The 15,634-nt window shown below is 46.6% G+C and overlaps 1 protein-coding gene across 50 annotated transcripts in view; it reads left to right on the top strand.

Annotated features, from left to right (window-relative positions):
* The window catches only part of ANK2 (ankyrin 2), a 524,175-nt gene that overhangs the window by 347,891 nt on the left and 160,650 nt on the right, over positions 1-15,634 (top strand). For all 50 annotated transcript variants that reach the window (XM_044301490.1, XM_044301541.1, XM_044301518.1 and 47 more), the window contains exons 3-4: positions 10,715-10,813; positions 12,016-12,114. In XM_044301490.1, the coding sequence (XP_044157425.1) occupies positions 10,715-10,813; positions 12,016-12,114 (198 nt within the window). The remainder of the gene's footprint in view (positions 1-10,714; positions 10,814-12,015; positions 12,115-15,634) is intronic.

Here is a 15,634-nt window from a genome sequence, read left to right as displayed (position 1 = left end):
TAGGAGGGAACATAGGCTAGTGCTTTTTCCTATATTGTGCAAGCACGACCACCACTGATGGATTGCAAGGAGGTCTGGAACCATGGAATAAAACTGTGTATAATGTGATGGAGAAATGAATCCAGCCAGCAAAGGAAGCAATATGTACAATCAAAATACATTAGTAAGTGTCTTGTAAAACCTTTCTCTACATGATAAATGCCACTTACTGAAGTGAGACATCCCCTTTAAGTTCCCCATTTATTCTTTCTGCACTGCATGCAATATCCTCCTTGTATTGCTTGTACTTGTAATTAGGTTAGATTTACGTACAGTAACAGTAGGGTTGTCACGATACCAGAATTTAAACTTCAGTTTCGATACCAAGTAAAGTATTACGATACTCAATACCAAATAATACTTTGCCAAAAAAAACCACAAAAAATACCCACACAATAACCTCATTTTGCCCATTATGTGAGGTGAGGAGGCACTTGATGGGGTCACTTATTATTTATGGGAGAGGCTTAACTGTGATGAGTGGGTGAAGCGCTTCCCCTGACCTAGCTGGCTGTGTTGTGCCGGAAGCCAGGAGCGAGGGTAAGCCTAGTAGTGGGCAAAATAAACGAGGAGAGCAGAGTAGTGACCAAAAGCCTTCAAAACCACCCAGAGAGCAAGATTACAAAATGCCTGGGAAATCTCAACATGCGGGTTCGGGATGTATCTCGTGAAGCAAGAAGAGCGCCACCTACCCATGTATTTAAGCCCGTGAGCCGGGACCCCGTTTTTGATGCTGAGGACGCGGCTCCGGTTCGGAGCGAGTGTCCCGAGACGGCCAGCGGGTTACGACCGAGACCTGAGGCCAGCGTTCTGATGTGGGACACAAAACTGGATTGACGACAGGGGCCCCCCACGCCAAGGAAGCAGCGGGGCCTCTGGGGAGGCCCTTGCAACGGGGCCAGCAATTGACGGGGGACCATGACTGGGCACCAATCGTTGGAGGTTTTAAAACCTGACCTCCGAGGAAGGTCCATGCTGATTGGTCTTCGTGGAAGGGAGCCAGAGGCCACAATGGTCGTGGGCCCAGGACAACTGTCGCACCTGCGACCCCTGACGTTTAGGGGAGGTGCTGGTGAACTCACCTGGCCCGAGGAACCCGCAAAACCCGAGATACACGGCTGCCCTAACAATCAAACTAGGGGAGTGGCCAAAAAAGGAAATCCATCCAGCGCGGACGAGAGTCGCCCAAACATCTCACCGGAGACAGGCTGCGCGCCACCTACCCGCATGGCGCAGTGCTGTCTCCCCGCTAGGTACAGCTTGATGGGGTTGAATGACAGCCTGAGATTGCGGTGACAGTGGGCTATAAACGCCAGGGTGTAGGAGACATCGTCCAAGCCACCCAGCGGGTGGGACCTGGCGAAACCCTCGTAAACCCTGACACCGGCTTGGTAGCTCCTGATGGTATTGGAGGAGGGAGTGCTGAACCAGGTTCCTGGCGTGAGCAAGGAGGGATACGGGATCGGAACGTAGTACGACTGGTGCCTACGAGAAGGCTTGAGTCGGTCTGGGCAACGTACCTGGGATTAGAGGCTACTACCTGTACTGATGTCTTGGGTTACCTGACCTTGGTCCAAATGTCGTACAAGTGAACGGTCAGAACACGTTCCTGAGAGAACAAATCCATAAAGTTCAGAAGGGAAAGAGAACATAACTGGGGAGGATGACAGGCCTGGGGGAACCACGAGACAGGTAGGTTTGAGCCTGGGCGAACCAGGAGACAGAGGTAGTTGCGTGCCTGGGCGAACCAGGAGACAGAGGTAGGTGCGTGCCTGGGCGATCCAGGAGGCAGAGGTAGGTGCGTGCCTGGGCGATCCAGGAGGCAGAGGTAGGTGCGTGCCTGGGCGATCCAGGAGGCAGAGGTAGGTGCGTGCCTGGGCGATCCAGGAGGCAGAGGTAGGTGCGTGCCTGGGCGATCCAGGAGGCAGAGGTAGGTGCGTGCCTGGGCGATCCAGGAGGCAGAGGTAGGTGCGTGCCTGGGCGATCCAGGAGGCAGAGGTAGGTGCGTGCCTGGGCGATCCAGGAGGCAGAGGTAGGTGCGTGCCTGGGCGATCCAGGAGGCAGAGGTAGGTGCGTGCCTGGGCGATCCAGGAGGCAGAGGTAGGTGCGTGCCTGGGCGATCCAGGAGGCAGAGGTAGGTGCGTGCCTGGGCGATCCAGGAGGCAGAGGTAGGTGCGTGCCTGGGCGATCCAGGAGGCAGAGGTAGGTGCGTGCCTGGGCGATCCAGGAGGCAGAGGTAGGTGCGTGCCTGGGCGATCCAGGAGGCAGAGGTAGGTGCGAGCCTGGACGAACCAGGAGACAGAAGTAGGTGTGAGCCTGGGTGATCCAGGAGACAGAAGTAGGTGTGAGCCTGGGTGATCCAGGAGACAGAAGTAGGTATGAGCCTGGCGAACCAGTAGATGAGACAGCAGCATATAACGTGAAGTACATACATATAACACATGGCACTGTCGCCCCCATAGAATAGATGACTGCAGTGAGCGTTTAGTGACCGCTGGATGGGTATGGCGTGCAATGATAGCCTGGCCTACTCGTGGTGAGACCCCTGTTTTTTTTTTTTTTTTTTTTTTTTTTAACCCGTGCTAACCTGGTCTCTTCCAGCCCAGCGGAATGAGGAGCCAAGGATGACTGCCTCGCTCCCGCACGGCGGGAGTGCGTATGAAATGGCTGGAGATTGGAACCTACCGATTAACTTGTAGATATATTTAAATTTCTTTATACAATAAAAAAAAAAAAAAAAAAAAAAAATTTAAGTTTCTCTCTTTTTTTTTTATATATATATATATATATTTTTTTTAAATGTAATTTATTTTTTTTTATTTTTTTTGAGGGCATGGCCTGACGTTGCCCAGGGGCTAGATACCCCTGCTTTGGCCGTAGACCTAATGGGAACACTAAATACAATAAAATATATTCACCAGGATCCAGATTTCAGCAGTATAGACACAAGCTTCTGTGACATCATTCTACACTATGAATATATATACTATAAACAAACATCTGCTGATAGCCTGTCTATCATGAAGAAGGATCCACAGGAAAAATGACCCAACAATTAGAGCTTAATTCCCTTAACAAAAGTGTCATGGTGCATAGTGATTTTAACTTTGACAGGGTTTCTGATGTACATTTATGGGCCCAGGCCTGACGGAAGCACTCCGGCGTGCGCTCTGGAACGCACGCCGCACACGCGACCAGGCCCAGGCCCGGCCGAGGGACTCCGGCGTGCGCTCCAAGCCGGAACGCACGCCGACCACGTGACCCGGCCCATGCCTTGCGGCGGATTTCCGGCGTGCGCTCCACGCTGGAACGCACGCCGGCCTGCAGTGGGGCCTGAGGTGAGGACGGGGAGGCCGCGTGGAGAGGGGGATCTGCGGGCCAGACACTGCCCCCCCTGCTGTCTCGGGAGGAAGTTGGAGGGGAACACAGGGAGGGAACCAAGGAAGGAGACAAGAAGCAATTTGGTGCGGACATGAGAATTGGCATGCGTTCCACGCTGGAACGCATGCCAACTCTGGGAGCCGGGAGTATGTGACCGTGGCTGATGGAGCCCTTGTGGCGCATTGTTTGCGCAAAATTACCTCTCCTGAAGACGTGACGGCAGTGTATGACAACGAAACCAAACGAACCGAACCAGATGAAAGCTACTCACGACATGCACAGATGCAGCACCAGAGCAGGCGACTCCCTATCCAGAATGTGAACAGAAGCGCCCTGAGGAGCTGGGGGCTGGGGCTTAAGAAGGTAATATGCCCCTCCCACAAATTCAGGCTGACTTTTCAGCCTTCCACTAATGTGAGGTACATGGAGTTCCAAATTGATAGTCATGTGCTTCACATTAATATATACCCCAACAATTACTACATTAGAGTTGTTGCGATACAACATTTTTAAATCCGTTTCGATACCGTAAAAAAGTATTGCGATACTAGATACCATTCGATACTACGCGAAAAACTAAACCATAAAAGCCCCGTGCATTCCACATTTTAAAAAATGGCGAATCGCGCAGTTTTTATTTATTTTTTCTGTTCCGGCGTTCACTGCATAGATTTTTTTTATATTTTAATAGTTTGGACTTTTCTGACATGGCGATATGTGATATGTTTATTTATTGCTTATACATTTTATATGTGAAATTAGGAAAGGGGGTGATTCATACTTAATATTTTGGTGGGCTTTTTATTTTATTTTTTACACTTTTTATTTAATGACTATTTCCCCCCTTAGGGGCTAGAACCTGGGATTTTTTCATCCCTTGTCCTATTCACCCTAATAGAGCTCCATCAGGGTGAATAGGACTTCACACTGTCCCTGCTGCTCTGTGCTCTGTGCACACAGCATCAGGGATGTTACCATGGCAACCAGGGCTTCATGGTAACCGATCGGAGCCCCAGGCTTACACTGCTGGGGCTCCGATCAGAAGCTGCCATTGACACCAATGAGGGGGAGGGGACCCTGTGGCCACTGCCACCAATGATTTTAATACTGGGGGGTGGGGGGCACAGTGCCACCAATGATTTTAATGGGGTGGGGGCGCACTGCGCCACCAATGATAATTACTCCTTAATACATGAGGCGGCTACTGGCAGATCAGCGGCAGTTAACCCCTCAGGTGCCGCAGCTCCTTGTTAGGGGCTGGGTGCCGGCAATGCAATTCTGCCCCATTACTGTCTCCTCTCTTGCTCCACATGCTAATTACGATCGGAGCAATGGGGAGGAGACATCAGCTTCTCTAGTGGGCGTTCCTTCTCCCTGGCTGTAGCGCTGTCCAATCGCAGCACAGGGAGAAGGAACGCCCACTAGAGAAGCTGATGTCTCCTCCCCATTGCTCCGATAGTAATTGGCATATGGAGCAGGAGCCAGTAATGGGCACAGCGGGCGAACCAAGCGGTGCCCAGGAATAATAGTAAGTGCAGGGACATCTCTGGGCGCCGCTCTGTGTAGGAAAAGTCCTATCATTGGTGGTGCAGTGCACCCGCCCCTCTCTCCGTTCATCGGTGGCAGCAGCAGCACAGGGGGAGGGAGAGACTGCATCCTTCTCCCCTGTGCTGTTGAGGGAACATTAGCAGCGCTTTCATGTTCAGAGATACTAGACTGCGCAGCCCAGTATGGAAAAAATGGAAATCCCGGTATCGTATCGATACCGAGACAAAAGTATAGATTGGGTATCGAAATTTCGATACCCGCAACAACCCTACCTCACATAATGGATATAATGGAGAACATGGGGTTTATGTGTGAGGCACATGATAGAGTTACTTGCTATTAATGTGAGGCACGTGGTTTTATCAATTTGGACCTCCATGTGTCTTATGTTAATAGTAAGCAACCTCATCATCTACCCACACATTAACCCCATGTTGCCCATTATGTGAGGAGGTACTGGATGGAGTCACTTACTGTTATTGTGAGGCACATAGAGGTACTAAAGTAGTAAAACCATGTTCCGCACATTAATAAGTAGAGGTGGGACGAATCCAATTTTTTTCGAACCCGAAAAGGTTCTCGAATATTTTGAATCTCGAATCCTACGAATCCTGTACATAAGAATTGTATGAACAGTGTAGGAAACAAAGTGATCCAAACACTTATGGGGGGGATCTGTGGATGACACTGCTATGGGGGGGGGGGGGGGGGGGTCTGTGGATGGCACTGTTATGGGGGGGGATTTGTGGATGGCACTGTTATGGGGGGGATTTGTGGATGGCACTTATGGGGGGGGATCTGTGGATGGCACTGTTATGGGGGGGGATCTGTGGATGGCACTGTTATGGGGGATCTGTGGATGGCACTGTTATGGAGGGATCTGTGGATGGCACTGTTATGGGGGGATCTGTGGATGGCACTGTTATGGGGGGGATCTGTGGATGGCACTGTTATGGGGGGGATCTGTGGATGGCACTGTTATGGGGGGGATCTGTGGATGGCACTGTTATGGGGGGATCTGTGGATGGCACTGTTATGGGGGATCTCTGGGTGGCACTGTTATGATTATCTCTGGATGGCACTGTGATGGGGGGGGGGGGGAATCTGTGGATGACTCATATATAGCATCTTATGCTATGTGCCATCCACAGATTCCCCCCCATAACAGTGTCCCTGCAGTGTGAATGACCCCCAATACAGGGGCTGGTGGCCGGCATGTGGATTAGGAATGACAGCGGGGACTGGTGCAGTCCCTGTATTCTAATGCACCGGCCCCGCTCACTGTAGTATAATCTTACTGCATTGTTAAGATATAATAATCATGTGTAATCCAGCTGTATTACTTACAACATTAAGTTCCGTAGCAGAGAGCAGGGAGGAGGCAGGCCGGGAGGACGGGCGGGCGGCGTGTCACTAACTACGTCACGCGCCCGTGCCGCCTGCTTTATTCATAAACTGGGCGGCGCAGGCGCATGACGTAGGAAGTGACGCGCCGCCCTCCCGGCCTGCCTCCTCCCTCCTCTCTGCTACGGAACTTAATGTTGTAAGTAATACAGATGAATTACACATGATTATTATTTCTTAGCAATGCAGGTTAGATCATAAGATTATACTACAGTGAGCGGGGCCGGTGCATTAGAATACAGGGACTGCACCGGTCCCCACTGTCATTCCTAATCCAGATGCCGCCCCTCCTCCCTCTGTTGATACACCCACCCACTGCGCTGTGCGGCATGGCGGCGGATATCTGGATTCGTCGGATTCGAATTTGATTAAATTACGTCGGGATTCGAGTCCACGAATCCAACAAGATTCAAAGGATTTGTGGATTTGACGGATTTGTCGCCCCACCTCTATTAATAAGTGACCCCAGCACCATCAACCACTTAGATTATAATGATCCCAACAATATCAGCCCCTCATATTTAAGATTGTGACCCCCAGCACTATCAGCCGCTCATAGCAGATCCATATTTTTATTGGTGGCAGTGGTCAGCCAAGTCACAGTGGGAAGGGACTGACGCTCTCCTTCCTTCACCATTTCCACTGTGCGACCACTGATGAAAACATGGTGTGTGCCACATTGGGTGCACGTCATGGTCTTTAACTGGATCTTCTATTAAGCTGTGCAATAAAAAACCAAACCAGACATCAAAGTAGTGATACTTGTGCAACCCTACAGTAGAGTATGTGTTGCTAGTTCTGTTTTTCTGTTCTGCTATAGGAACAGAAAAATGAAAAAAATAAATGGACACCCTGAATCTGGCCTATGACAGACAACAATGACGCCCAACAGGCCCCTTTGACTATAATGGCGTCTGTCGGGCTTAAGTGCTGGTCTCTGCCATTCTGCTGGATAAAATACCACTATCCTAATGGAACAGATGTGAACCTAGTCCTAAAGTGGTATCCCCATCTGAGACAATGGGGGCATATCGCTAGGATATATCCCCATTGTCTGATAGGTGCTGGACCCACACCGGAATCGAGAACGGAGTGGGGAAAGTGGTGGCTGGAGGACCCTGGTCAGGCCACCACCAAACGCTCTCCCCATAGAAGTGAATGGGAGTGCACCATGCTTGCGCTGCCAACGCTTCCATTCATTTCTATGGGGCCTACAGAAATAGCTTGGCAATTTTCACGGCCTCATAGAAATGAATGAAGGGTGGCCAAGCATGTGCGGTGCGCCCTCTGGGACTTTGCTGGCTGCATTTACGAGATAGCTGTGGGACCCGCACCTATCAGACAATGGGGGCATACCCTATCGATATGCCCCCATTGTCTGAGATGGGAATACCCCTTTAATGGAGCCATGGATAGGGTTTTTTTTTTGTTATTTTGCACTTGTTTTCTTTTTACTCGGGGAGAATAATCATGTGAAATTTACTGCAGCTGCTAAAAATATTCGTTCATTAAGTTCTATTTTCAGCCTTTGGGGCAGGCGGAAGATCACTGAGTAATGACATTAATAGTACTTCTATGTTCTTCAAAAATTTTCATTCCTTTCACTTGCATTCATTAATTTGTTTTAGGCATTTCTTTCTAATTGCTTATTTAAGCACATTTATGCCTCGTTTTGCAGAGCTGGTAGAATATTTTCTGGTTTCATGCATCAACAGATTTATAACTATAGTATTTGACTCGTGCCCTAAGTTCTATATTTATTCTCACTTTCACAATACCTTATTATACTGTATCTTTTCTTTGTATTACATTTTCAGTTGGATTGGTTAATGACACTGAGAGACACATGATTTCTGAATAACACACACATGTCTTGCTCCAAATCAAAGTATATGACCTTGCTTATATGTCTAGGCATACTGATGTGCTATTGCTTCTCTGTTACTTGAAGGCATTGCCCCACAATTAAATATTGAAGGGGACGTGTCATCAGAAAATGACCTATTGTTTAAATCATGTTTTTATGTTAAATTTTGCTTTCATTTTCTATGTCACTATTTATATTTAAAAAATATTTAAAATTGTGTTGTTTTTGCACTGAATTTTTTAGTAGCCATCCCATTATCAATGAGTCAGCTCCTGTCCATTGTGTCTTTGGCCCTTGTGACTGTTCTCAAAGGACAAGAAGTCTTGACATGTTTTAGGCCTAGTGGCAAGTGCGAAAACTGCAATGCCATGTGCTACCCTGGATTCTAGAAGAGCTATTTATATCCTACCGTATATCAGATTACTGTATAGTGTCTGATGCAAAGGCTACAAAATATATACAGACATTAGAATTTCAGGGGTTGGTGGGAGATTTGAGCTCAGAAGCCTTCAGCATTGTAAAAGCAGCTCTGGGTGACAAGTGTGAGCTTTTTCTATTGCCTGCCGAATTAGAAAGCAGATCCCACAGGAGAGCTGCTCACAGATGTACACTTCACCCTTGCATTGCAAGACACTGACACTACTAGTAATCTGAATGTGTTACTGCATCAACCACCATGCAGAATTTTTGTAGTTGTTGGCCATTGTTGTTGGGTTTGGTCCTCTTGCTGGCAGAGTGGCAGAGGTGTAGCTAGGCTTTCCATCATCAGGGGCAAGGATTTAGCATTGCACCCCTCCCCTTACCCCTGTACTTACCACCCAAATTTACATAAAGAGGGGAAAACTCCAGTGGTGCACGTAGCGGTACCATTACACATTGCAATAGATGAAAGAACCTACTGCATCCAGGGTTTCACTGGCGTGCCTGTGTGATGTCCACTGGATCCAGAACAAGGTCACTGTGGTGATAAAGCAGAAAGAATAATCACATAAGGAAAGGATGGTAAATGCCCCTGTGAAATCCTCAGCAGGGGATACTGTGCTGGCCCTGTAAGACCGAGCCATCGCAATATATAACAGGGTATTTTAGGGCATTGCTTTCCCCGTAGTGCTACTGCTACCACACAGTACTAATGCTTGATGTACCCCCTCACAGTAGTTATGTTCTTCTTGTGCCCCCTCACTATGGTTATGTCCTCCTTGTGCCCCTTCGTGTAGTTATGTCCACCTTGTATCCCCCTCACTGTAGTTATGCTCTTCTTGTGCCCCCCCCTCACTGTAGTTATGTCCTCCTTGTGCCCCCTCACTGTAGTTACGGTATGTCCTCCTTGTGCCCCCTCACTGTATTTATGTCCTCCTTGTACTCCCCTCCCTGTAGTTATGTCCTCCTTGTGTCTCATCACATTAGTTATGTCCATCTTGTGCCCCCTCACTGTAGTTATGTCCTCATTGTGCCCCCTCACTGTAGTTACTGTATGTCCTTCTTGTGCCCCTTCACTGTATTTATGTCCTCCTTGTGCCCTCACACTGTAGTTATGTCCTCCTTGTGCCCTCACACTGTAGTTATGTCCTCCTTGTACTCCCCTCACTGTAGTTATGTCCTCTTTGTGCCCTTTCACAGTAGTTATGTCCATCTTGTGGCCCCTTCACTGTAGTTATGTCCATCTTGTGGCCCCTTCACTGTAGTTATGTCCATCTTGTGGCCCCTTCACTGTAGTTATGTCCATCTTTTGGCCCCTTCACTGTAGTTACGTCCATCTTGTGGCCTCTTCACTTTAGTTATGTCCATCTTGTGGCCTCTTCACTGTAGTTATGTCAATCTTGTGGCCCCTTCTCTGTAGTTATGTCCTCCTTGTGGCCCGTCACAGTAGTTACGTTCTTCTTGTGTCCCCCTTGCAGAAGTAATGCCCACCTTTGGCCCCAAGTGTTCCGTCCAGCTCCATAAAAAAAATCACTGAATACTCACCTGTTTCCCTGATTATCAGCAAATCTGCTGTTCCCAGCCACAGTAGACATGGCCACACACACACAATGCGCCGCTGGCTGTGCAGGAAGCTGATTCCTGGGGTTTCACCCCTCCTCCCACACAGCCAGTAGTGTGATGTGCTGCCTGCTGGGGGGTGCCTGAGCTCAGCGGAACAGTGCTCCCTGCTCCACCATGTCAATCATTGAACTGTCCGGGTGCGCGAGTGCCACAGCTGCCACCACTCGCTACGCCCCTGACTAGTTGTCTGAGAAAATAATAAAGATTGCTAGTGGTCTAACAAAATAATAAAATATGTTTTAAACAACATAACTGCAGAAAAAGGCACTGCCCCTTAGCAAAGTCAGGAATGGAGGCAAATAGTCCAAGTCACTTTCAGGATGGGTTGCTGAATCAACACTGTAGAATTATAGGTTGGACTTAATTGTTTTGTGTCTTTTCCCAGCCTTACCCATGTGACTATGTATAGTCATGAGCTTTATTTTGTTACAGAATGGACTCAATGCTTTACATCTTGCTTCCAAAGAGGGTCATCTCTATCTTGTGCAGGAACTCTTGGAAAGAGGATCTGCAGTGGACTCTGCAACTAAGGTACCATATACTTATTGTGAACATATATTATCATATGAAATTTACTGATAAAAACATCACTGGGCATTTCATCACGTGAAGGGTAGGAATAGATTGCAACATTTTTCCAATAGGAAAGCTGTGGTAATCCTGCATTTGTGCAACAACATACAGGTGATGCCATATTGCTGTGGAGCCTTATTATTATTATTAGTAGTAGTAGTAGTACGTTACAAAGCTGATATGGCTCCACTGTGCCACTTGAATAAATTTGGCTTGGGGCTACTCTTCAACGGGTTATCTAAGTGGCCCTCCTGGTAGTCACCCTTTAACCCCTTTAAAGAGATCTAGACTTCACTGCAAGGGGACCACCAAGCTGCTACCCCTTGGTGTAGTCTCTTTAAAAGTGACTGCTGACCCACAGGGGTTGAAAGACACCAGTGTGGTGAACCGAGGAATCATGCATAACTGTATTCAGCAAGAGGGTGAGGTTAGATGAGGCAGAGTGTGTGCAATCCGATAAACAGTCTGAGGTCAGGGCAGGCATCTCAGGTTCAGATTGGAGATCAAGTAGAGGTCAGGTCAGACAGTGAGGAGTCAAATCTGAAAAAAGGCAGAAGTTAATACATGGGCAAACAAGCATAGAATAGCACACCTTTGCAGGATGCTAGCAGACTAGAACCTATTACTCCGGCACCCTCTAACAAGAGAATCAGCTCCTGGGGGACCGGCCATAGGCTGGGGAAAATTATGGTGGGCATGCTGTGGCCCTCTAAGATCCAGAGTGAGTTTGCAGACCCTACAGGCAGTGTGAGACACTACCAGCAAGAAACAGGGTGTGGCCTGCAGAAAGGATCAGCCAAAGCTGCTCTGGTGGTTTGGCCCGCAGGTAAGGAGGAGAAGAAAACCCCCTGGTCCAGGCCACTGGAATGCTAGACCAAAGAACTGGGGAAGTAGCACTGTGGCCATGCCCTCCAGGGAGAGCAAGGAGTTGATGGGTATGGGTTGCCGCTGTAATATTGTAGTAGTAGCATTTTTAGAGCCCTTGCTCTTAGACAAGTATGGAAGTGTGGAGATGACCAAAAAAGGGAAGCAATACAAAGAAAAGATTTCATTGATAGGTTAAAAGTGAAAGGTTAGATACAGTTTATACTGACATAGCAAGCAAAATAAAAGAATAAATTAGATATATTGTAATATGTAATTTATTTTATTTTTTTCAGAAAGGGAACACAGCACTGCACATTGCATCACTCGCTGGACAGGTAGAAGTCGTCAAGACTCTTACCAAGCAAGGAGCCAATATTAATTCCCAGTCTCAGGTATGAAATCAGTGCTATATAACCCTGGTATAATTCTGAAAATGTTTGCATGTATGTATGTACAGTACAGACCAAAAGTTTGGACACACCTTCTCATTCAAAGAGTTTTCTTTATTTTCATGACTATGAAAATTGTAGATTCACACTGAAGGCATTAAAACTATGAATTAACACATGTGGAATTATCTACATAACAAAAAAGTGTGAAACAACTGAAAATATGTCATATTCTAGGTTCTTCAAAGTAGCCACCTTTTGCTTTGATTACTGCTTTGCACACTCTTGGCATTCTCTTGATGAGCTTCAAGAGGTAGTCACCTGAAAAGGTCTTCCAACAGTCTTGAAGGAGTTCCCAGAGATGCTTAGCACTTGTTGGCCCTTTTGCCTTCACTCTGCGGTCCAGCTCACCCCAAGCCATCTCGATTGGGTTCAGATCCAGTGACTGTGGAGGCCAGGTCATCTGGAGCAGCACCCCATCACTCTCCTTCATGGTCAAATAGCCCTTACACAGCCTGGAGGTGTGTTTGGGGTCATTTTCCAGTTGAAAAATAAATGATGGTCCAACTAAACACAAACCGGATGGAATAGCATGCCGCTGCAAGATGCTGTGGTAGCCATGCTGGTTCAGTATGCCTTCAATTTTGAATAAATCCCCAACAGTGTCACCAACAAAGCACCCCCACACCATCACACCTCCTCCTCCATGCTTCACGGTGGGAACCAGGCATGTAGTGTCCACCCGTTCACCTTTTCTGCGTCGCACAAAGACACGGTGGTTGGAACCAAAGATCTCAAATTTGGACTCATCAGACCAAAGCACAGATTTCCACTGGTCTAATGTCCATTCCTTGTGTTCTTTAGCCCAAACAAGTCTCTTCTGCTTGTTGCCTGTCCTTAGCAGTGGTTTCCTAGCAGATAGTCTACCATGAAGGCCTGATTCACACAGTCTCCTCTTAACAGTTGTTCTAGAGATGTGTCTGCTGCTAGAACTCTGTGTGGCTCTGACCTGGTCTCTAATCTGAGCTGCTGTTAACCTGCGATTTCTGAGGCTGGTGACTCGGATGAACTTATCTTCCGCAGCAGAGGTGACTCTTGGTCTTCCTTTCCTGGGGCAGTCCGCATGTGAGCCAGTTTCTTTGTAGCACTTGAGGGTTTTTGTGACTGCACTTGGGGACACTTTCAAAGTTTTCCCAATTTTTCGGACTGACTGACCTTCATTTCTTAAAGTAATGATGGCCACTCGTTTTTCTTTACTTAGCTTCTTTTTTCTTGCCATAATACAAATTCTAACAGTCTATTCAGTAGGACTATCAGCTGTGTATCCACCTGACTTCTCCACAACGCAACTGATGGTCCCAACCCCATTTATAAGGCAAGAGATCCCACTTATTAAACCTGACAGGGCACACCTGTGAAGTGAAAACCATTTCAGGTGACTACCTCTTGAAGCTCATCAAGAGAATGCCAAGAGTGTGCAAATCAGTAATCAAAGCAAAAGGTGGCTACTTTGAAGAACCTAGAATATGACATTTTTCAGTTGTTTCACACTTTTTTGTTATGAATATAATTCCACATGTATTAATTCATAGTTTTGATGCCTTCAGTGTGAATCTACAATTTTCATAGTCATGAAAATAAAGAAAACTCTTTGAATGAGAAGGTGTGTCCAAACTTTTGGTCTGTACTGTATGTATACATCTATAATGACATAAAGTCTCCAGAGCATTGACTAACACTGCTCTATCGAAGACCTTAAAGGGGTGTTCTCACTTTAGCAAATGGCATTTATCAGGTAGACAAAAGTAATACAAGGCACTTACTAATGTATTGTGATTGTCCAAATGCCGCCTTTCCTGGCTTGATTCATTCTTCCATCACATTGTACAGTGCCTGTTTCCAGGGGTTACTGACGCCAATGCAGCGCAGATACAAGGTGGCCTGGACGGTAGCTGCTGCGCATGCGTTGCTCTGCACGCTCCAACACTCCTGGACACCAGAGAGGCTGGCACTTTTTCCTATAGTGTACAAGCACGGCCACTGCTGATGGATTACTGGGTGGTCATAACCCTGGATCAAGCAGTGTATAATGTGATGGAAAAATGAATCCAGCCAGCAAAGGCGGCAATATGGACAATCACAATACATTAGTAAGTGCCTTGTATAAACTTTTTCTGCATGATAAATGCTAATTGCTGAAGTGAGACAACCCTGTTAACTAACTTGTACTTACTAACTAGAAGGCAATACTTTTTCTACTACTTGCTGTTTACATCTCACCCCATTGGTGTAACTGCCAGGAATGCCAGCCCATCACTCTCAGGGGAACAAGAACCTGTGTTGATCTGTGATGTAGTGATTCACAGTCATATTTATTTACCAATTGAATTGCTGTATGTTTTTGTGTATATATATATATTAAGTAAATATGACAATCGTACTCCAATTTTAATGCAGAAAGGTAGTTCTTTAATTAGAATAGGCAACTTCACAATACGGTGTGACGTTTCGGTCCAAACATGACCTTTATCAAACTCTGTGAGAAAGCATATATAGAAATAAGATACATGTAAATTACATTTCTATATATGCTACCTTTTCTCACAGAGTTTGATAAAGGTCATGTTTGGACCGAAACGTCACACCGTATTGTGAAGTTGCCTATTCTAATTAAAGAACTACCTTTCTGCATTGAAATTGGAGTGCGATTGTCATATTTACTTAATTCTGTCTGGCCGGGAGGTCAAGACAACCTGCACCCTATCACATAGAAGACTAGAGTGCCGCGCCTTTCCCTAAATAAATTTGTGTGTGTGTGTGTGTGTGTGTGTGTGTGTATATATATATATATATATATATATACACACAGGTCCTTCTAAAAAAATTAGCATATTGTGATAAAGTTCATTATTTTCTGTAATGTACTGATAAACATTAGACTTTCATATATTTTAGATTCATTACACACAACTGAAGTAGTTCAAGCCTTTTATTGTTTTAATATTGATGATTTTGGCATACAGCTCATGAAAACCCAAAATTCCTATCTAAAAAAATTAGCATATTTCATCCGACCAATAAAAGAAAAGTGTTTTTTTAATACAAAAAAAGTCAACCTTCAAATAATTATGTTCAGTTATGCACTCAATACCTGGTCGGGAATCCTTTTGCAGAAATGACTGCTTCAATGCGGCGTGGCATGGAGGCAATCAGCCTGTGGCACTGCTGAGGTGTTATGGAGGCCCAGGATGCTTCGATAGCGGCCTTAAGCTCATCCAGAGTGTTGGGTCTTGCGCCTCTCAACTTTCTCTTCCCAATATCCCACAGATTCTCTATGGGGTTCAGGTCAGGAGAGTTGGCAGGCCAATTGAGCACAGTAATACCATGGTCAGTGAACCATTTACCAGTGGTTTTGGCACTGTGAGCAGGTGCCAGGTCGTGCTGAAAAATGAAATCTTCATCTCCATAAAGCTTTTCAGCAGATGGAAGCATGAAGTGCTCCAAAATCTCCTGATAGCTACCT

The sequence above is a fragment of the Bufo gargarizans genome, chromosome 1, assembly GCF_014858855.1.
Source record: "Bufo gargarizans isolate SCDJY-AF-19 chromosome 1, ASM1485885v1, whole genome shotgun sequence".
NCBI classification, from domain to species: Eukaryota; Metazoa; Chordata; class Amphibia; order Anura; family Bufonidae; genus Bufo; species Bufo gargarizans.
This window is presented reverse-complemented; position numbering and strand designations above follow the sequence as displayed.